The sequence below is a fragment of the Brachionichthys hirsutus genome, chromosome 9 (genome assembly GCF_040956055.1).
Source record: "Brachionichthys hirsutus isolate HB-005 chromosome 9, CSIRO-AGI_Bhir_v1, whole genome shotgun sequence".
Taxonomy (NCBI): domain Eukaryota; kingdom Metazoa; phylum Chordata; class Actinopteri; order Lophiiformes; family Brachionichthyidae; genus Brachionichthys; species Brachionichthys hirsutus.
The window spans coordinates 7,352,714-7,374,981 of NC_090905.1; the positions used below are offsets into that span (position 1 = coordinate 7,352,714).

At 40.9% G+C, this 22,268-nt stretch overlaps 1 protein-coding gene across 1 annotated transcript; it reads right to left on the reverse strand.

Annotated features, from left to right (window-relative positions):
- Positions 1 to 2,384: 2,384 nt before the first annotated feature.
- Positions 2,385 to 20,878, reverse strand: kdm4b (lysine (K)-specific demethylase 4B). The gene is made up of 22 exons (XM_068743072.1): positions 20,856 to 20,878; positions 18,790 to 19,226; positions 17,910 to 18,085; positions 17,418 to 17,532; positions 16,756 to 16,949; positions 16,178 to 16,227; positions 15,179 to 15,282; positions 14,129 to 14,266; positions 11,930 to 12,126; positions 11,237 to 11,484; positions 10,855 to 11,102; positions 10,361 to 10,481; positions 9,632 to 9,792; positions 8,976 to 9,180; positions 8,026 to 8,102; positions 7,880 to 7,935; positions 7,379 to 7,487; positions 6,265 to 6,453; positions 5,822 to 5,998; positions 5,144 to 5,263; positions 4,507 to 4,599; positions 2,385 to 4,325 (listed from the first exon to the last, which is right to left on the reverse strand). The coding sequence occupies exons 2-22, from the start codon at positions 19,198 to 19,200 to the stop codon at positions 3,798 to 3,800; spliced, it is 3,717 nt and encodes a 1,238-aa protein (XP_068599173.1). The 5' UTR covers positions 19,201 to 19,226; positions 20,856 to 20,878; the 3' UTR covers positions 2,385 to 3,797.
- Between the last annotated feature and the right edge of the window lie 1,390 nt (positions 20,879 to 22,268).

The following is a 22,268-nucleotide window of genomic DNA, read 5'->3' on the forward strand; positions in this document are numbered from 1 at the left end:
ATTAAATATTCTCTTCAAGTTGGCGTTATTGAACTTTTACTTGCATACTTGAAAGTCCTCGGTCTGCCACCGAAGTTTCAGGCACCTCCAAATGATCAGTCCAGTTCCTGTTTGAACAAGCGACTGTTGACAGAATGAGCCCCGTGAAGTCATTACGGCAATACTGCTTCACTGGCGTGATTTACAAGGCAGAAAGGTAATAAAAGCTCAAGGCTATAATGAAGCCTGTCATATCAACCAGCTTGTCAAGATAATTGCCACTTCCATCTGCAATTACATCTCACTGCGTTAAATGTCTATTTCCATTCCAGACATTCAGCTGTCTGAGTGCGATCCAGTGGGTTAGAGGTTTCAATGTCATCCTCAAGGACAAGCGGTCGACAGGGATTTAAGAACTTTGAACTCAAGGTCTTTGTGTGTGTAAATTCCCACATGAACAATTTGACAGACTCCTGCTTAATCACACAAAAAACTATAGCTACCAATATTACTCACAAGCGCTGCAGTTTTCACGTGCACTGCAGACAGCATGCCCTGCATCATGCAAAATAGGGTTGCCAAGCCGGGGCCCCGTAGCGGCCAGGGGGCCCTGGGGCCTCATGTTGTGCATGCACAAAAACCTGACGTACGTACACTTTCAGATGTATAAAGAGTGAAATGGCTGGCACCACATTTATCCAGCTGTTGGCCCTTTAGCGACACTTAGAGGTGATGCTGGGAAACTGTTATATTAAATAAATGTCACACACACCATCAGAGAAACATAAACAATAAACAACAACAACGCACCCAACTGTCTGCAATTACAGGCGTGGATAGAGAAACATGCGCAAAGTGGCGCCGGGAACACCGTCAACAATGGCTGCCTTGGCACTATTGGAAGACATTGCAAATGGAGCGTGTGTGCAGAGACAGGGAGGATGACGTACCGGCACATGATGATGACTGGCGCGTCAGCCGCTTCGGGTTCCCTCGGGCAATCCTTCCGGAATGCGCGCACTGCGCTGAGCTGCGGCCGGCCTTGGAGCGCGGCACAGCGCGGACCCATGCGCTGCCACCTGCCGGTACCGACACAGGTGCTGACCACACAGGGGGGGTTCCTCGGAACCGGGGCCTCCCAGAGGGAGCTGGCAGACCGATCGGGACTGTGCCAGTCGACCCTGAGCCGCGCGGGACGGGATTTTACGCACGTCAAGTTCATCGGATATATCGACTGCATCAAGATATTCATTCATCCATTCAAGTTATTGCCCTGTTGCGCATGTGCGCCCCCAAATACTGTCCTGTCTTCACAGCATCACTACCAGTCGCTGGTTAAAGTCAGTTAAGTTAGTGACCTCCTGTTTTGCGCTGGTTAAAGTACAGCTTCAGGTCTTTCTAACAAGCCCCTGATTGCCTCTGTGCGCAAAGAACTCGTGTTAACAACCCCGTGCGTAAAGTGTGAGATCTCCCACGCACTCCTCCTGCGCGTCCTGCTTATACCGGAGAACAGCGTGCCAAACAGTATATTTTTGCGCGTCTCCAACTCGCCTCCTCAACCCTTAGTTTTAATTTTGTGAACGCTCAGGCGTGTGTGTGTGTGTGTGGGGGGGGGGGGGGGGGGGTCACTTAACGATGATTTGCGTATCGAAATGGCAGGTGGACAGGGCGGGGTTGGCGACTCCAACATGTGCGCTTAATTCCACGTTGATTAGTATGGGATGTATGAAGGACATGTGCTTGGATTCATGCGTACGCACGGCTTCGTACATCTGGATTTATTTGTGTGTGTGACGTTTTCTGGATTTGAGCGTACATCATGTTTCAGTCGGAAATCCACGCAGGTCTTGACGCGTGAGGCCCGTGGGGATTTATCCATTCAGGCACAGCTGTGGTAACGTAAATAAACCCCACGTGTCTTTTACTATTGACGCATGCGCACCACTTCTGCCCACCGCCGTTTAAGGCGCACATCCCAGCGCTTTGTAAACAACGGAATTACTTTTTAAAAACATTTACCTTCCCTGTTTTATGGTGGCTAATCTCGTACCCGGGGATTAAGCAGCTCCTAGCCCGCGACCCTCTAATAGACATTTTATATTGCTTTTAAATATCCCAGTTTTGGATGAGCAGACTTAAATGCATCGTCAAAACGCCACAGCGTAATTTGATAAGATTCAGCAGCTCCATCAGAGGTGGAGCTGCTGAATCTTAACGCTTACACAGAACGATGAGGCTCAAACAGCCTACTTCAAGGGCCAACCCCCCCTGGTTAATGAAACGATAACACAGAATTGATCGTTTCGTCTAGGGAGCACACCCGTTGATAGGACATGCGTCAGAAGGTAAGAGATCGATGTCTTGATATTACTAGTGAACACACAGAACACACTAGAGCTGGTGACTAGCACCCCACTTTAATCCCCATGAAGTAAGATTTAATCCGGATACAGGAACAAAGACATGTTCCAATATTCTCAATTGCAATGACAGGAGGAAAAACTGTATACAATGTGACATCTACAAAATTGATTGACAATACACAAGGGCTGCAGTATGTACAAGGTGCCAGTGTTAGAAAATTCAGTTCATCAGTAGTTTATCTTCTTGGTAGCACCTCTGTAGCACAAAATGAGCATATCCAGGAAAAGAAAACTCTTTACTGGTACAAACGGAGTAAGTTTCTGTGAAAACCCGTCAAAAATAAAGACATTTATATTCTGCATTGTCCAAGTTTGTGAATTAATTTCAGAAAATGAAGATAATTAATAGAGAAATATAAAACAGACAACATTATTATACAATACTGGATTAACATACATTTTAAACAATAATGTTACAAAATCTTTAAATATTTTTAGGGTTCCTACATACTTTACATTTTCCATCTTTATTCAAATTCATTTTATTTGCTAATAAGAGAAGTGTGACAATATACAAAGACATGATTCAGTATTAAGGACTGACAGCTAACAGAGTGAATTATAACAAAAAATACAATAGGCAATTCATGTGCCAATAATGACTAATCATTTCAACTATGTGAAGACTTGAGTTATAACTTATATATACATTTTCTTTTTCACATGTAGGAACCCTGAGAGAGATTTGGTTGTGAAAAGTGGAGCCACCAAATAAATGACCATTAGCTAAAGTGTCTCATCTTTAAACTACAGTTCACAAAAATGCAATTCATCCTGCAGGCAAGCGTAATAGTGTTTCCCTCAAATTATTATTGTATTATTTGACATTTAAATACTGAGCTTCCCCAACAATATATTTTTTTACCACATTCCCCATTTACCTCTTACTATCTGGCATTAAAACACCTTACTGAAAATATTCTATAGATGGAAAATGTGACTTTATTTCCACCAGTCTCAATGCCAGAAGAGGCTGGATTGAAAAATAGATTTATTTTTTTTGCTGGTTATTTGATTTTTGATACACACTGTCATTAGTTTATTGCACAAACGAAATGGAGTGTGCTGTTTTAATGCAAGAAGTAATTAATGCAACGAGGTATGGAGTTGATACCACCCACATATGTATTCCAATTACCATGGAAGAAAAAAGCCCCTCCCCCCAAGAAAACACACAAAAAAAACCTATATATATATATGCCGTTTCACAGCAGAATAACTCATAAAGCATCACTGAAAATACATTAAATCAAAAACAGGAACGGTACCATGCATTAAGAGTGCTCGTTCGTTGTCCGTCCGTGGAGGAAATGCTTTGTCCATTAATACTGCACGCTGTACAATCCGCCTCCTTTAGGTTTCTTCCTATTGGTTGGTCGAGCAAAAATGTGATTCTTAATACAGGGGACCGGGGCCATCGTCCTGAGGGAAATGTGAATGGAGGAGGGTTTCCATGTAGGAGACGTAACCACTGCTCGGCATGTAGATATCTGACATGTGCTGGGGTAGCAGGGGAGTGGAGGCGGCGGACAGGAGGGGATCGGAGTTCAACATCGATTGAAAAGGGGTCGACAGCGGCGTCAGCGTGGGACCCGAGGCCAGGGCTGGGTCAGTTGACTCTGTGAGGGCAACACTTGTGTCCATCGGGGTCTCAGTATCCAGCTGAATCCCTCCGTTTAGGGAGGGGGCATCCTGTTGTGCCATGATGGGCCGGGACTGGGCTTGTGAGGTTGATGGCGTGCCGATGCTGTTAATAGTTGCTGTTGGTGCTGCTACTGGAGTCGTAGTGAGGGGATTGCTGGGCTTATTGGGCGCCTTCATCAGGGGGTCAGTGGGTGGGGCTAAACCTGAGGGCAAGCACCGCCGTTTGGCTGCTTGGACTTCATCTGCTGAAGAAACTTCCAGTTGTGTTGCAGGTATGGCCTGAAAACAGACAGGTACAGTCAGAAAGAAGGCGAGTTGATCACAGTGAGCTTTAAGAAATAACTAAAATAAGGTAGAGAGCTAAGCAGAAATAAAATGTTAAACCAAGACAAAGTTACAGAAGTAATGTGATCCTTAAAATGACACACAAACAAAGAAAAAAACTACCGAGTACACTCACCAGTCTGGCTCGGACCCTTTTTGGCAGATCCACTTCCAGCTGATGGATCTCTGAAGGTTTTAGCATTAGCTGACTCTGGTCCTGAAACTCAACCTAAGCAAATGCAATGAAATGATCAAATCATTATCAATAGCTGTCAAATTTAATACAAATATGTAATGAACTTGCAAAGTAAAAGAAGATACATCTGTGGACAGTAAAAGACAAGGTGGTTCAAAAACTAAACCTTGGAACCAGAAACTAACCGATCAGTTTCTTTCTGCTCTTTCCACTTTGTAAGAACTCTACACATTTGCCCCGGAAGCTCCAAGTTGCATCCATTGATGCTAAATGTCCCCACTTAAAGTTTAATGCTATACTGTAGAGTTTACACTTTTATTTACCTAGCAAATGCCTGCTCTATTTTTTGAAGAATAATTTTTCATAGATTTGTATACACTAAAGGTGGAACATTATTATTGTTCTTCCTTTATTGAATATATTTTTACCTATTGTGTGATTTGCAGATCTAAACTGTGGATTAATCAGCTTTGAAACTTCCCTGCCTTGCTTCTAGTTGGTTTTGGGATTTTAATGGGTATCTTTGCAGCATCGACCATAAATAAACAATCTAATAACCTTAAGCTGTTTTCCTCACCTGGTAAAACTTGTGGGTGTGCTCCTTGACAAAGGAAGCATTTAGGATCTGACCCTCAGGCATACAGACAACAAACAACTCTCCAACATCAGGAGGCCCGGCACTGAGGCAGTCATGACTCTGAAAAAGAGGGGGGGGGAGATAAACAAAGGAGAATAGAAGAATGACAGAAAGCCATTTTACTAAACATGATCTTCTCAGATACTGATGAACAATGAACGTCCAAGAAATAATACAAGAAATCAATCAGAGACATCTAACAGATTTGATGAGAAAGACATGATGAACAATTATTTTTGGTAGAACGTTCTTTATGTCTGATGTTCACGGAAGTTTGACTAAAGACACACATTTCAAGAGTGTTTTACTGTGCAGCAGAAAATTAATTTTAAAGTTCTCCGATTCCATGCTTTAAAAAAAACAGAAATAAAATATATATCTTGCTATCGTTCTTGTGTATTGTTTTCTCAGCCCCTTTAGGTGTAAATGTAGTCCTTTACTCTCTGATAAAAAAATATATATTGGTTTGCAAACATTTAAGGTTATTTGATGTTTAAGTCATATTTTCATGTAATACAGCATATGGCATTTGCAAGTAAATTTCATCCTGGCTTTTAGAAATGGAAACCATTGAGTCTTATCAATTCAGGCAGGCCTCTAACCAGTAAGCACACTCACTATTATGTTTTCTGGGTGAATGTTGTCACAATATGAGCCGTCGTCAAAGTTGACTTCATAGAACGGCTGTTCTGCCATCCCAACGATGGTACAGTGGTAGTACCAGCCATCACTGTTGCGACCAATCACTTTCTGACCCAAGGTCGGGCCCCGTGGGACTTTCGGTGCTCTCTGAGCCTGTAGGGAGCAAAATACATGGTCAGAGCATTTCGGAATAAAGTAGGATCAAACAACATTAAAACTATGTTACATGTTGTGTTCATCCAATGAGACAGAGAAGAGAAATGGATATTCCTTTTAAATACACTCGCTGCCACATGTTCTGTCTCCTCTTTGACTGTCCCTGGCGCACATTAACAACCGTCATTTCACAAATTCTGAATTATATCCTTTTTGGTTTTAGTATGATCAATAACAGTCTAATTCTCTCTATTTGCACTTACCTTTGGTGGGTTCCTCTTATGCTTGAGACAGGAGACTGATACCACGTAGGGCCAGTCGGCAGGTGTCATGACAATTCCAGCGATTTGGGCACAGGTAACGTGGAAGGAAGTGGCACATTTCTCGTGCGAGCACTGGATGCAGGCGCCACGGTTCTGATTGGCAGTCTTTCTATAGCAGATCACACACTTCTACAATGAAAACAACAAAAAAAACATTTTTAGTTTAGGTTAGCGACAAATTCTCCTCGACTTCCTAAGCCTAATTTTATTTGTTGCATTCCCTCCCATGAACCTTGAAGGACCACAGGAATGTTTTTAATTAACCTACGTGACAGAAAAATCTGTTTTTAGTTTTCAGTTGATGTAAATGTCTAGTTCTGTCAAGGCTGCATTAAGTTTGAGCCACAGGCAGCAGCTGGACCGCCATACTGTTCTATTTGGTTCTACACATTTTTCTAGTCGAAGAAAGCTAATGCTAATGAATGCTAATCTGTGTGCCAAGTCCACTTGTTCTAAATTAAAATTAAAGAAATAAAAAATTAGCCAAACTTTGATTTATTTTAACTGCTTAATGTATTTGAATGAAAATGATTGTTCTTGCATGTAACAGGTGATGAAGTAAAAAGTATTATTTATTAATGCAGTCTGTTTTTCCGAGGCAGTTTTCTGACAAAGAAAGGAAACTGGAGAGTCTCTCATTGCAATATGAAACGTTTCCTTTGGGGAGGGTACATCATTGGAGGATTTGGGCACAACCTCAGGAATTCTGAAAATACTAAGACAAATTGAGTTTGTGTGAAACCGCCGTCCCTGGAAACCAAATGTGTAAAGGAGGAGGGGGGGGGGGGGGGGGGTTCTGAACACAGAGCAATATTAGCTGATTTCACGTTTGATCGGCACAGTCATCCGTTTCACTGGATCCCAAGAAACACGAGCAACCAGGGAAAGAGGGCGTATGATAGAATGAGCAAATGCTACAGAACCAGCGAGCAGGAAAGAGGCTTAAACATAGGAAACAGGGGGGGGGGGGGGGGCATTAAATCAGTAACGTAGTGGTTTTGCTTGGGTATAATTTTGGTCTGTGCCTTCCTGACAGCGGCAGCAGATTACTTACCAGATTCTTGCGTGACTCTGGAACAGCACTGATATCCACTGGCTCCCGCTCAATAGCCTTGACAAAGCGAGATTCAGCCACAGCAATAGCGCAGATAATATGAACCCACCTAGTTAGAGAGAGAGACATTTTGAAGATCCCATAGATTACCTGTCTGCCATCGAAACATGACAATTTAATAATGTCAACAGCTTGTGAAAAATAGGTCTTTCAAGAATAGATAAAGTTTGAGTGATTTCCAAATAGTTTTAAACATTTTAAATTGCAGGAACTGCATGATGTGCTTTATTTCCTCTTTCAGCAGCAGCAGCAGCAGCAGCCTGTCTTCTGGGTTTCTTTTTTAAAAGATTATTGAGACAAATTCTCACATCAGTGAAATCTACCGGTAATGGGACTGGAAAGTATGTAAAATTTTTCTGTTATAGTAATCTCTTTATTTTTAGGTAGTTGCAATAACATTAGCAAGACTATAAAAATGCAATCCAATAATATGATACGTACTGCTTGTCTGTAGTAGTTTTCAAAGCTCCTCCCCTCAAGTTACAAAGGCAACATTCCTGAAAAACAGAAAAACAAATAAGAATGAAGTTTGAGCAGAAAGAAAAGCAAGTATCTCAATTAATTATTATTGGTCTGACACTACTCACCACCACCCAGGCTCCTTCTGCACACCTGGAGCATACCCAGGATGCACCAACAGATTCTGGCTTTACACCATAACAACCTATAAGAGAGGAGATAATAATGGTAAATTAACTTTACATTTCTAGTCTGACAAATGAAAGCACTTCATAAAACAAGCCGGCATTCAGTGACTATAAATACTCATATAATGGTGTTGGACAATGGTCACATAATACCCTTAAAGTGATACCAGTATGTCATTGTAGGTCATTGTTTACAAAGCTCTGCTCTTTTAGTATGTTCAGGGTAAATAAACAACGGTATAGAAAAGGGTGTTGCGGCGTTATTGCATCATCTTAAAAGGGTTGTACGGTCTGCAGCAAGGCAACAGAACTTGCCTTTATCTTCCTGTCATGTCAAAGTTGAGCTTCTGAAGCACATTTCACATTTATTTCACAACTAGACGGGTCTGAACGAGTTTCGTTGGATGTCCAATCCAAACAATGAGAAGCAGAGAAACTGAGTCTGAAACTGCAGTTTTTGACAGGAGTTCTTTCTGCCTTTTATCAATAACACTGGTTCCCCATCGGAGGCAAGCTTATTCCTGGATGACTAATGAACTTTCTTTTCTGAAGGTGCACACTGGCTTTGAGACTAATAAGAACCCAGAAAACGTGATGTGTGTATCGTTTCTCTCCAAGAACTACAAACGCTCCTCAGTCAACAAAGACACATTTTTAGGTTAATGTATGAATTTAATTGGAGCCAATATATTGTTGAGACATGGTCTAATGTCCTACTATAGCCCCATGACTCATACACACAAAGGTCTGCATGTTTAGTGTCATGTCAGATGCCACAAATGTGACATTATTTAAATCCAAAGTGAGTCCTTATTTTCAAGTAAAAATAAGATACATCCAGGTGATCATTTTTTCTATATTCTAACTATATTAACGGGTTTTATACTCACTGGCATGAACCTGCATCTTGCAAGACGAACACTGGAGGAGAAGACTGGTTCCATCCTCTCCAATGTGATGATTGGTTGGCGGAGGCTCAGTGTTGCATGCGCCAACGCTGAAGCACATCTCTGGGACAATGGGACAAGTCCGACTGCCATGGCATGGAGGGGAGGAGTGATTGGTGTCATTTAAAATGAAGCCACCTTCATTCTGCTGCAGAGGTCAAGGGGAAGGAGCGAGTTATCAGGCTGCATCCTGGGTTTCTGTCAAATGTTATGATCATTTGTTAATTTGAGTGATTCTGGAGAAAAGAAGTCCATTCTGCGTTCGCGGCCACTAACTTGTCAAAACCAGATGCTCAGATGAACCAACACTCAAATGTTACTGTTTGATGACAGGCCAGTATGTAGCTCAACCAAATATAATCAATCTCTCCCGTGCCGTTGATTGGACTGTAAATGGACTGTACTTACACAACGCGCTTTCCTAGCGAGACTGACTAGAATTCTAGCCGGCATTCACCCTTTCAGACAAACTTTCATATAGTAACAAGACAAAAAAAAAACTTTCCAAATACAAATTACTGCTATTTAAACTTCTACTACCATCTTTAGCATTACTAATTCACTGACACAGAGGTGCAATCTGCCTTTCGAGGCTGTACCTTTATGTAGGGACAGAACAACGAGCAGACAGCACAGTGTGGCTGGAGCACTGCCATTGCAGCATTGAAAGCCTTCTCTGCTAGGAAGTTGGGCGACTTGTTCTGCCATAGGGTCTCCTGTTTCTTCAGGTCACTGTCCAGCGCCATGGGAGACGACAACTCTGTTAAAAAATAACATCATTTTAAATTCACATTTCCAAAACAAATCATCCACAGTCTTATTGTTGCAAAATCATTTATGGAAACAATTTAATCTTTTCTTCAAAATGCAAAGCATAATGGTCTTTTTAATGAGCGGGCCCTTGCCAAGAGAAAAAAATAGCATATTCTGCTGTAAACAATAACAACACCACCACCTATAATTGGCTGGCGTGCTCAAACAGCACAGACAACATGGCATTGTGAGTCTGGAATCAATTTTGCTGTGAGGCCCCTGAAGCTACTGATTCAAACTATTTGTTAAAGCTGTTCAAAAGGCAGAATATTGCCTGAATATTGTTGTTCATTAATCTCATTCATTGTCCATATCAAGATGCTCTCAAACAGTATTTACACCACCTGATGCCGTATTTCATCACAACCTTGAAGGAGGCTTTGCAAACGGTTAAAGAAGAAGCCCCTTTGCTGTGGGGATAATTTTGCATACAACTGGCACTGATTTTAAAATGAGAAAAGACATGCAATGAAACGCAGTCATGTTTTCTTAAATGTCAAAAGACAGATACAGACCTTTGTCACTGGTTGGGTCTTGCTTTAAGATGGACAGGGGCGACCGTTTAGGTGGCTTGGTGAGGGGGTGCCGGCGACTCTTTTTGACCTCTGTGGGCATCTTCATCTTGGAGTAGCATGCCTAATAAAATACAAGATTGTTTGTGATTATTTCTTCTTTTCCATTTGCAACATGGCACAAAAGCTGTTTGCAGATTATTCATTTGAATTGGGCAAATAATAGCACTAAATAATTTGTGTTCTTAACTTAACTTGTGTTCCAATATGATTTGTGCGTTTTACTCATGATCAACTGCTGGAGAATTTTTGTCTCCTAAATTTTTCTGCTTTCCTTGTAAATATGGGTGAAACGGTGTCCATCACATCCAAGTGTACAACAAAATATCAGCAACTGGTGGTTTGAGAAAACTGTGTGCCGCCATGTTGGACATAATAGCATGTTATAAGTCTGGAGACAAAGCTACGGTAATTAAAATTTAGCCGGAGAATCTAACCTGGGTGGCACTCGTATCCAGCTTGCTGTCTGCTGGCACCTCCGTCTGTTTCGGGGTGAGAGGGTTCCCACCCTCTAGGAGACTGACATCGGAGTTATCTGAATTTGTGCACGATTTAGCAAACTGCTCGAATGCTTCCTCAAACCCAGTGATGGCATTGTAGGTGTTTATTATCTTCTTCGCCTTTTTGTGCTTCTTTTTCTCAATATCTTCCATCAAGTTCTGCGGCGTGGCCTCGTGTTCTTGTGCTGACAACGAGAAATGTGAAGGGGGGGAAAGTTAGAATAGTGGGCTGTATGCGCGCACACATTTTCTTGCCGTTTATAAGCATATTCGTATTTGTTGAACAACAACAATCTTTCAATGTTCATGTCCTCCTCACTTTCTAAGTTTAGCGTCTCTGCTGCTTTGGCTGCAGCCTCAGCAGCTTCCTGTTCCTCGCGTTCCATGGCCTCCAATGTCATCATGGCCTCTCTGGCTAGACGCTCCTCCCTCTCTTGCTTCCGCTTGGCATCGCGCTGTTCTACCTGGCGCTGGTATTCCACAGCATTAAGCTCAACGCCCTCCTGCGCCAGTATCTTCACCTCCTCCAGTTTTAGGCGGCGATACTGTCTCATTTTCTGCATGGCCCTGGGATAATAGACAAAGATAAGCAAAGTAGTAAATTCAAAGAAGATATATACCCAGGGTTATTTGTTGCTTTCAGACATGTAGCTGCATATATGTATGGGAATGAGATAAGGGAGGGAAACGGAATACAATAGTTTATACGTAAATATCACTGAAATTATTCATTTGTTATCAAAAAGCCGCATAAGCAAGGTCAAAGAGCAAGTTAATGTGCTCTGTATGAATACAACTCCGTCCCCGATGACCTTACACGATCACAGTTCTTACTGCACCTGATGTCAAGGAGTTGATGTTAAAATGGGATACGTTTACAACCCTCAACGACCCTTTCTGGAGTTTCACGACAGTGACTTGTACATCGTCGTGCGTATGAAATGTATGTTTTGGTAGTTATGAGCTCATGGGTCTTTTGAATTGAAGCAATTTATGTAGGTTGGCCTCTCACCTTCGTAAAAGGTTTGCTTGCTGGGTTATACGATGCTGCCTCCAGCCCTCTAGCTCTGGACTTGTGAGATCACTAGCCTTGAGGTGGTCCAACACAGTATTGTCTTTGCCCTGTTTCCACAGCTCATAGCGACCCGGCTGCAAGCACCGCACAAACACATCCATGGAGATCTTCACCATGTCCTTACGACAGGAGCACTAGAGAAGAGCAAGCATAGAAATAAAAAAAGATGACATGTTTGGGAATGTCTGCAGGCAGTGCATGAAGCAAATAATGCTCCAAGGTAAACAAGGAACCTCAGAGTGACTCTACAGAGAGTCTACATATGCTATACACCGAGCAGATGCTAAAGACGACACAGATAGGACTGCAAAAAAGAACAGCAGAAATATAAACTTATAGACACACAATTCTTTCATTAATATTATATATAACTATATTATGAATTTGTAATATTTTAAAATTACCACCATTACTTTATTATGTTTGATGATAGAGTAAATGAATGTACACTGAAGCAGCCAATTAATGCTGAAAATGTATTTATATAATTCAAATTTACTTCAAAATAAGACTAATTAAAATCTATAGAACTTGGATAAATTATGCCAAAGTGCAGATGGTTTATTGGTAAATGAGGGCGACAGCTACATCCCATAAACACTTCTAACTCAAGATGACCCCACATACAAAGCAATAAATCATTGTGCTGACTAGAAAAAGGAAGTTTGAAACGAACCTTTCTGAGTATAGGAAAACGACAAGTACAGCAGAAAGAAGTTTTGTGATGGGAGAAATAAAATAAAAAGAAAGAGTGGAGTGTGAGCGAAAAATGCCTTTCATGCCTTGCTTACAGTCTAGTGTTCTGGCCCAGCTGCACTGAGAGCCCTATGTTCAATTACTGGAAACACGAGAGCTCACCTTCCCCAGCAAAACAATATGTCAAGCCTACATCTCATCTCACTCTCTCTCTCTCTCTCTCACTCTCTCTCTCTCTCTCTCTCTGTGTATACGCATGGTTAATTAAAAATCACAACATGCAAGAAAAGTGGAAATGCAAAATAACAAAATACAAGCATTAATCTTTGCAGTACCTGGGAAAATGTGTCGTTTTCATTTCTAAACTGTTACAAAGGCCCTCTGGTATTTTTTTCTATAATAACAGTCGCCATCCTCAAGGATATCAAAGTTCATGTATTATGTATTTGAGCCATGTATGATAAACCCATGGACAGACAAGACGTATGGATGGGTGGACCCTATTCCTACAAAGCCTCACCACCCTCTGAGAATGAAAAAGTCTGTATGAAAGAGGGAGAAAGCAATGGGCACGCAGAGAGTCCATCCAATCAATCTCTCGCATCCTTCTGACTTTGTCCAGTGCTGTTGGTTTGTAGCCTTGAATTAAAAAGGTGCATAATGGACAACTCTTCTTTATCAAACTGCGATAAATGCTATTGTGTGGTCCTCTCTATCACTGTGTTGGGTGGGACGACAACGGCTGGAGCCTGGATTGCTGGTTGTTAAATTACAAGCAGCAACAAGGGTGAAGTGAGAAGGCGAAAATGACAAAGATGAAAGCTTCTGCAAACTGGCAGCTCATAAATCTGTCAGGCAGCCAAGTAGAGATAGCAGGGAAAGAAGAAACACATACAAAAAAAGAGGGAAACAGAACAGGAAAATTAAGGGGAGATTACAGGAAGGAGTGGAGGGGTAAAGTTCACCCAGAAGACATTGTAGCTGAGCTGCCGTCCACAACCAACCCACGACCTGTCAGTTTCATGCTCAGGAGCCACATGAGAAGCGTCAGCTTGCGTCAATGGGCGGATGTGAAGGTACGTGTAGTCTCGGTAACAGATGGCGAGCAGCAATGTACCTGACACTACTTTTGGATTTAGATGTCTTTTATTTCATCTCCTGATAAAAGCAAGAGGCCAAAGCACAAAGGCTTCAACGTTACTGCAGCATCACACGTCAAATCAAACCTTCCAGGTGTGCATTACGTATTCCTTCATATCAAAATGTTATACCCTGTATAACATTAATGGTCTATAAAATGAAGATTTAAACTTTAAGAGCAAATAAATGTGTCTATTAAAATTCCAGATTTTACAACATTGACTTTAGCAATGGTATTAAACTGATTTGACATATTTTCTGAGACTGAAGAAATATCCTGTATAATCCGTCTCATCTTACCTGGGTGGCCATTTTGCCATAGTCCACCCAGCGCAGGGTGGCAAAGTTTGTTGATTCTGCACAGTTGAAGCCGTGATTGAAGCCAGCATGGTAGCCATAAGGAAAGGTGACCATAAATTCTCCTTCATTCTGGGTTATCTGTTCGCATAGATGAAAAACAGACAGGTTTACAAATTTAAGAATATAAAAGATTACAAATCCTTGAACAGAATTTGTGCACATGTAGATAAAAAAAATATATTGTTATTTTACTATCGCACATCTATAACAATTGCTATTAAAGTCATGCTCGACTTTTATCTAAACTTTCCCAACTTGTTAGGAAGATTAAGACAAGCCAATGTGACTGCTGCTCAAAGTGTCTATGAGCACAATGCTATTCTCGTAAAATACAAAATGTGAGAACAAATCAAGCACACTCGTTTATTCAATGTGTTGCCCCAAAACGCCAGCCTCATGTGTCTGTGGATGTCATCTTCTTTTTGAAGCCTGGATCCAGGAAATAAAGAGACACTTCAAGGCAGACAAGGTGACGAGCATTAGGCGAGAACCAGGAGTAGAGGCTCAGAGTGGGAGATAAACTTCCTTGATAAATGGCAGCAGTTCAAAGATAAAAATGCCCATTTTCGCTTTATTTTTACAGATGAATTAAGAATTCAGAGCAGTGTGTGTGTGACAAGTCGCATGTTAACTGTGATGAAGACATCCTGAGAGAATCTGCCTGACAAAAGGAGCCCATCCAGCGACAGTTAAGAACTTTGCATGCTTCTGCTTTTATTTCTTCTCCCATCTCCCATTACTTTTTCACTGTGACGATTTGTATTTCTTTCTCAACAGAACAAATTAAAAAAAAAATTAAATGGGAACATTTCTTATGAAAAAGAAGACAATTACCCTTATTGTATAAGTATTCCAGCTTGCAGGAATACTTATACTTATACAAGCTCCCTTCTTCTGGATGAAGTAAGAATACAGAAACATCCAACGGTAGCAGAGACTGTCTGCAGCAGTCTCCGCTACCGTTGGCAACATGGACAAGTCGCCCCTCACCCTGTCAAAAGGAATGCTGTATTTCTTCAAGATGGATGGAGATATTAGTGTCATCTTGTGACGAAGAAAGGCATCGCAGCCTTGGCAGCTACCAGGAAAAAAGCCTGTAAGAAATGGGAGCGCACACACACATACACACACACACACACATGCATACACAACATTTAAGATATTTAACTGACAATCCAGGAAGATTTTATAATAAAACAATGAAAGTTATTTAAAATAAAATAATAATAATAAAAAACAGACATGCATGTAATCTTGAAGTAAATTAGAGGTGCACATTTAAATTTGTTCAAAGATTTGCATTTGATTTCAAGTCTGCCGTGCTCTTGTATAAGAGGTGACACATATGCAGACAATGCAGCAAGAAGCCTATTCTAGCTCGTCAAACACAGTGAGTAATCCATTCATGCACAGTCAGGGCTGACTGAGCAGCATTGTTCAGCTTGAGAGGTTTCTTCCAAACGATGTCACAGATCGCAGTTCATGCTGCTGGCCTCTCCTCCAGATTCTGCATCTACAGCCTTCCTGCTCTTTTTAATACAAGCGATTGCACACACCAAGTGCGTCAAACTTTTGCTTTTCAAGATCAATTTAAGCATAGCCTGGTGACAAATCTGTTTTTGTATATGGTGAGAAAGTAGGATATTCAAATTTCTCACCCACTGAGTACCTAAAAAAAATATTATTCAATGTGTAGCCTCAGAACACCTTGAGGACCGCTGCGTCGACCCGACAAGGAACTGCAGAGAGGCTGTTTACTGAGAGAAGTAAAGGGTAAAAATGTTGTGCATGCTGAGATGCACTGCTTTCTATTCACCTCTGAAAAAAGGAGTGAAAGAAAGTGTTTTGGGTGTGCAGCGGTGTGTATTGTGTGCACTGCATATGTAATGAGTGTAGTCTGCATATAATTTCATTTACATTGCATACCGAGAGACACGCTATAGCATAGAAGGATGAACTAGGCAAAACAAATGAACATTATTTCATCACCTTGTGCCAGCCGTTCCAGCCTCTTGCCATGTTCAGGTGGGATAGCATACCTGCAGACAGAGAGAAGAAGGTTACCACTGTGGTGAAAGGTTGAATATTATTTTCAAAATAAGGCTCTCTGATATTTTTGCAACAATATTAAAAAAAAATAAGATGCACCTCTATTCCTAACCTTATGAGGTCCATTTCTCAGATTGCAACATTTTAATACATAACTATTTCTCTTTCTCCACATGTTATCCTTGAATTTCAATGAATTAGCCTTACTGTAACAAATCCATGATAAATTCCAAATACATGGCGATGCGAATGTTACTAGTAAGGTACATCAAATGCCTGTCTGTACAGGTGGTAAAGTTGTACTGAATGGAGAAAAAAAAAAGCATTAATGTCACCCTGTCGCTTTTGCACTGAGCATTAACTACCTCCCTGGTCTGCAGGCTTTTCCAATGTTATGTTACTAAACATCATTATGGATCTCAAATTTTAGAATTCTGTCTAGGCAAATACATGAAAATATGAAACTTATAATCTAGGTGTGTTCTGCTGTAAAGGAACCTTAACAAAAGCAACATTACCAGGACTTGGACTGTCCAAAATGCAGGTAGTTGATGCTGTAGAGATCCATGTCCTCTGTATGCCAAGCAAATGTGGTCTTCCACATGCCAAAGTAGAGGTAGGGAGTGTTGACACCCTCAATAACAATGCCGCACTCCTGCTCCACCATGTCCAACAGTGTGTTGAGGTGGCCAATGTTCCACTCTTTAATGTCCTGAAAGGGGAAACATGCATTTCTATTCTTTAGCACAGTCTGTATGGCATTAAAATTGTTTCTCAAGACAACAATAATTCACCACCAGATGGTGTTGTGCTCAAACAAAAATGTAGGGATTTGGTCATCAGGACCTCTAATTCAGGGAGCAGGGTTTACTGTAAAGTTTGAACCGGGTCCTCTCATTGTGCAGGTGTTTGCGAAATCGGGTACTCCACATTTCATTTATATTTAATATGTACAATTGCTGATATATATATATAGACACACACAAATAAATACTGAGTTTAATGAATTAGTACAATTAAAAGTCACTGAAAGCAAAGGATATAATGCAAACTGCATTAAATTGTTGTTTAAAATCGCAAAATAATATTTGCCAGTTAAAAGTAATAAAGCAATTAAAGCAAAATGAACAAACTTCGCGAATCAACTTTGATCATAAGCACCGATAAAAACAACTCTCACCTCATCATAGATGGAACCACTGACATCGGCGCCATAAATGGGTGAAACAAATGTAAGGTTCTTCCAATACTTCCTCTCCAGATCGTCAAAGTCTTTGTGTCGGGGTGTGCAGTACCTGAGAACAGCACAGCGGCACCGTAAGCAAGGAGCATTCAAGGGCTTCTGATAAAATACATGATTTCCCAAACAGTTACAACAGCAAAAACTAATTTATCAACATTGTGTTCTAACATCAAATATCTTCAACAAGAATGTATGTTGCACCGATGTCTTTTTTTTAACCACAAGAGGGAATACCAGACATGACACGATTTATTCAATTGGTTTTCGTTGTCCTTGTAAGTGTAATTGTAATTTGTCAATTATAAATATTTTAAATGATGGCATTAAAGGAAAAATCATAATTTGCTTGACAAAAACAGATGGCTGACCTTGTTCACAATCATGAAAGAGAACCCCCCCCCCCCCCATCCCCACATATGAGAAACTTACTTTTTACTGTTTGCTAGTTTTCGGTATTCACCCACAGTCATAGACTTCTTCTGGATATTGTACTGAGTGAACAGGCCTGACTGGCCAGTCACCACTTGCACGATGGGAGCGGGGATCACCATATCCTCAATAGTATCGTAAGACTTCCGTGGCTTCCAGCCCTCTGGGGGAATTACCTGAGAGCAAAGGAGAGAAGACTAAGCATTTACATCTATGCTCAAAACGAATGACGCTTGGCATCAAGTGCTTCACAATAGCCTGGAGGCCATATGCGGAACTCGCCTGCAATGTCTTGTAGGCGTTTTTCAATATTTTATGGTTTTAGTTAGTCATCAATAATAGATCTATATTGACTTGTGATGCTATCTATGTAGGAATAAAGTGACAAATCTAATAAGGAAAGCACTCAGAGAGCGTAAACCTCCGCCAAGGCAAACGATAAAAATGAATGTGTGGCTCCAGATAGTGATACAGATCACCGTGAGAAGGTTAGAACCTGTTCTTAGTATCTTTATACACCAACCATGAAAAGTGAAAGTGAATCAGAGTTGATGTGTATTAGATGTGCATATCAGACCCCTTTGTGACTGTGATTTTTGGTTAATGAATTGAATGCATATTTTACAAGATTTGATTTTTTTTTTTTTTTAAGCCTCCATTAAAAGTAAATGGGAAAATCCGGATTTTTGTATCCAGATGGTTATTACTCTCAAACTTTTATGGGATCTTAGTTAGACCAAGACCCATCTTCAGATTTGTTTTTTCCATCAAGATCCATTCAGCAGTTTTTCCATAATCCAGAAAAAAGAACTAACGCTTTCAAAAACGTAAGCTTCTTGGTGGAGGCACAAATGTGTCTGAAGATGTACACTGTCCTTACTTTTGCCAGGCCAGCACGGTGAGCTCCTTGACTCTCCATGTAGACGATGTACTTTCCAAAATCCTTGAACTCCTCCATGGTGGGCCAGAAGGTCATGATCTTGCAGCTGGGGTTTTTGGCATTGACTGGCGTTTGTGGACTCAGAGGAATCGGTGGCGACTCTGAACCTGGAATAAGGCCTTGGGCCACATCTGGGTCTGGAGGCTGAGTCGGTATGAGATCTGGAACGGCATCATTTTCTGAAGTGGCTGACCTCGTCGGAGTTTCAGCCATTGTGGGCTCCTGGGTGAGAGTCCGGTCTGGGATCGCACTGGAGCTGAGAGTAGGAGAGGATGCTGGGGCAGCGTCCAGAACTGACGTCGGTGCTAGGTGAGGTGCAGGCACCATGTCCATGAGCAAGTCGGTCGCCATCGGTTCTTTTTGGGCTGCAGGCCAACCTGAAGGGAGGACCACGGACAATCAAAGCACATTCAGTCTATTTCACCTTTGTTGCAACTGCCAGATGATGAATACGCTAAAAGTTATTCAAGAAAAGCAGAATTACTAATCAAATGAAACTTTGAACAAAATAGCCATAAGGACAGACAAAGGTTGTTACAGTTGTGCCTTTTATAACAGAGGTAAAATAATGCATCAACACCAAAGTTCAGCAGACCTCAGGTAACATCCAAAACCCAAAACCTGTCTGAAAAACAACAGGGAACAGAACAAAGCTTTCTCAAATCTACTACAATAAAAATTACTTAAATTAGATTACCGTAGATATAACCTTTTCTCTCGCATGTCTTTATCAGAGCAGCTACTCGCAGGCTGCTAGTCTTCCTTTGTATGCTATCTAGTTGTTGCTGCACGCTCTGCTTCAGAGCGTACGCCAAACTAAACACACCTGACCACATCTAACAACAAATATAGGCGTGCTGTAGTTTTATTCAGCACATACATACACTTGGGTTTTGCAAATGTATTATTTTACCATCATTTGATTTGCACTAGCTTTAAAACAAATACAGTAATACCTGGACATACGAGCGTTCCGATGCACGCATTTACTCTGAGATGCAAGCATACATTTGAGATAAGAGTTTCAGACAATGTTGAAATATTAATAAAGTTTACACCTGTGTCTTCTCAACACAAACATTATGTAGAGAATGTCAAACCACAACGTAATAGGGACACCGGTTAGGCGTGTCTTATTGGTATTGTAACTTCCTACTACAGGATAATTCAGCAAGTCATTTGCATGAGAACACACACGCACACTGGTGCCGTGAACACGCTCCGTGCAGCCGAAGACAGGAACACCGAGGGCTGTCTTCGATTTGTCTTTCCCTGAGTTTTGTATATGGACTATGTAGGATGATCACACACAAACACAAACACAATACTGCTTCTTTCTGGGTAAATTAAAAAAAAACACGCTAAATATATAACATCTTATAAACTATGCCAACATCTTGCAACTTCAAAATGTTGCACAACCAAGGACCTTCTTTCCAATCCGGACTGTCCTGTACGTGGGGAGAGAAGCGACATGATACCCCCCCAGCTGTGGAACCAAAACAAAACCGTCAGGCCTCCGCGTCCCCCTTTAACTCCATTTGGGCCCAGATGTTTGTTATTTTACTGCAAGACGCTACCACTGCAGTTATTGCTGAGATGCTAATAATATTCACCGATTATGTTCGCTATTTATTTTCCCTGGTTTAGTAGAAAGGAGCCTTAGTCACAAGCGAAGGGCAACGCTTATTCTTCAAAACTGTCATTAACTCCTAGTATTTTGTCAAATATTAATGTCTAAAAAATAGCATTTGGAACATCGAAGTCAATGTAGAACTCGCATTAACCTTAAATGGTATCGACCAAAGACGCACAACCCCAAATGGTGAGACAGAAATACACACGTATTCTATGCTAACATTAGCTAGCTTCGAGCTGGCTAGGCTGCTTCCATATCTGCATTTAGAAAAAAACAAAACAGCGCGACGACCAAACACACACATTACTTTTATAGAAACACACTGGTATTATATTGAACATAAATAATTCCATGTGGGTAATGTTACCTCCTGCAGCAAAATATTCTCCTCTCCCTGTGTTATTCAATCGATTTGGTATCGATCTTCCCCTCGTCGAGCTCACCGAGGCTACTTACAATCACACCGCCCACTTCAGAAATTACGCTTTGCGATTGGTTCAATCGACAGCGATTAAACGCCGGTCACAAACCCTACAATATGATTGGTTTACTCTATTATAGGCACACAAATCAACCAATGGGAACAGGCGCTATTACTCGGTCCTACTTATCCAAGTACGCACGCCTCTCACGTAGACACTGCCGGGTTTTGATAAAGGTTAGACTAGACTCGAGGCTACAAAAATTGTTCTACTTGTACCTATCTACAATAAAAACCTTTAAACAATCTCAACTGTCTTCTCATCGTGCCTTGTTGTATTACTTCGTCCAAAACCCTCAGCTTCACGCTGTTATTTTGCCTCCTATCCAGTTTTATTTCCCCACTAAAATAGCCTGAGTTCCTGTATTTCAAAACAAGAACCAAGTTCAAAGTAGGGCTCTAAAGTCTCATTTCATTGACTAAGGTCATTTGTACTTTTTCTCAACCAGTTCAAGGTCGCCACTAAAATCCGCAGACAAGTGTGGAATCTACATTCATTACAAATCAATTTTTAGAAGCCCTCCGGAGACCCAATAAATACACAAGCAAATGAGATTAACCATTTTTAGTTTATTGAACAAAACATGTGTCAACATTTTTGCACCGAACGTGCAAGCAACACTAGATCTATATCTGAAAACAACAATGGGTGAAAATACTGTATACATTTCTCTGTCCATGCAAATGTTTGCATCTCTGCTGGAAGTCAAACGGCTGGCACGGGAATTAAGATTCTAACACGCTGTTGAAAGTCAGCACTGGATATTTGTGTCAACAGAACAAGGCCTATATAAAAAAAATAAGATAATTTATCTGATTTCACATTTCAGGAAGTGTGGAGTGGAGTTTCTTTTTTGGTTCAACTTAAGGCCAATGTTTGCGTTTTGAAGAGGTCGGTTAATACAGGACACCCGCATTTGCCACAACAAAAACCCCACAATTCAACAAAGATTATAAAAATAGAAAAAGCACATTTTTCTTTACCAAAAATAGAAATACAATTTCTAGTCTCGATTGGGTTTGACCGACGGGGTCACAATATCTACGGAGCTAGATTGATATGTTTCGACTTGAGTCTCGGTTAAGCATTTGTTTCTTTGGACTTTTCAAAAGTGAACCTTTCCAAAATGGCTTCAATTTGTTTTAGGCTCCCACAGTTTTCTGAAATTTAAAGAACTTTCAAACCAACTTTAATAAACATACATAAAACTACTGTTGTGAAAATATTTAATGAAGAATTAGAAAATCAATCCACATTTAATGACACCATTCCATTAAGACACTTAGTTCACTTCACTT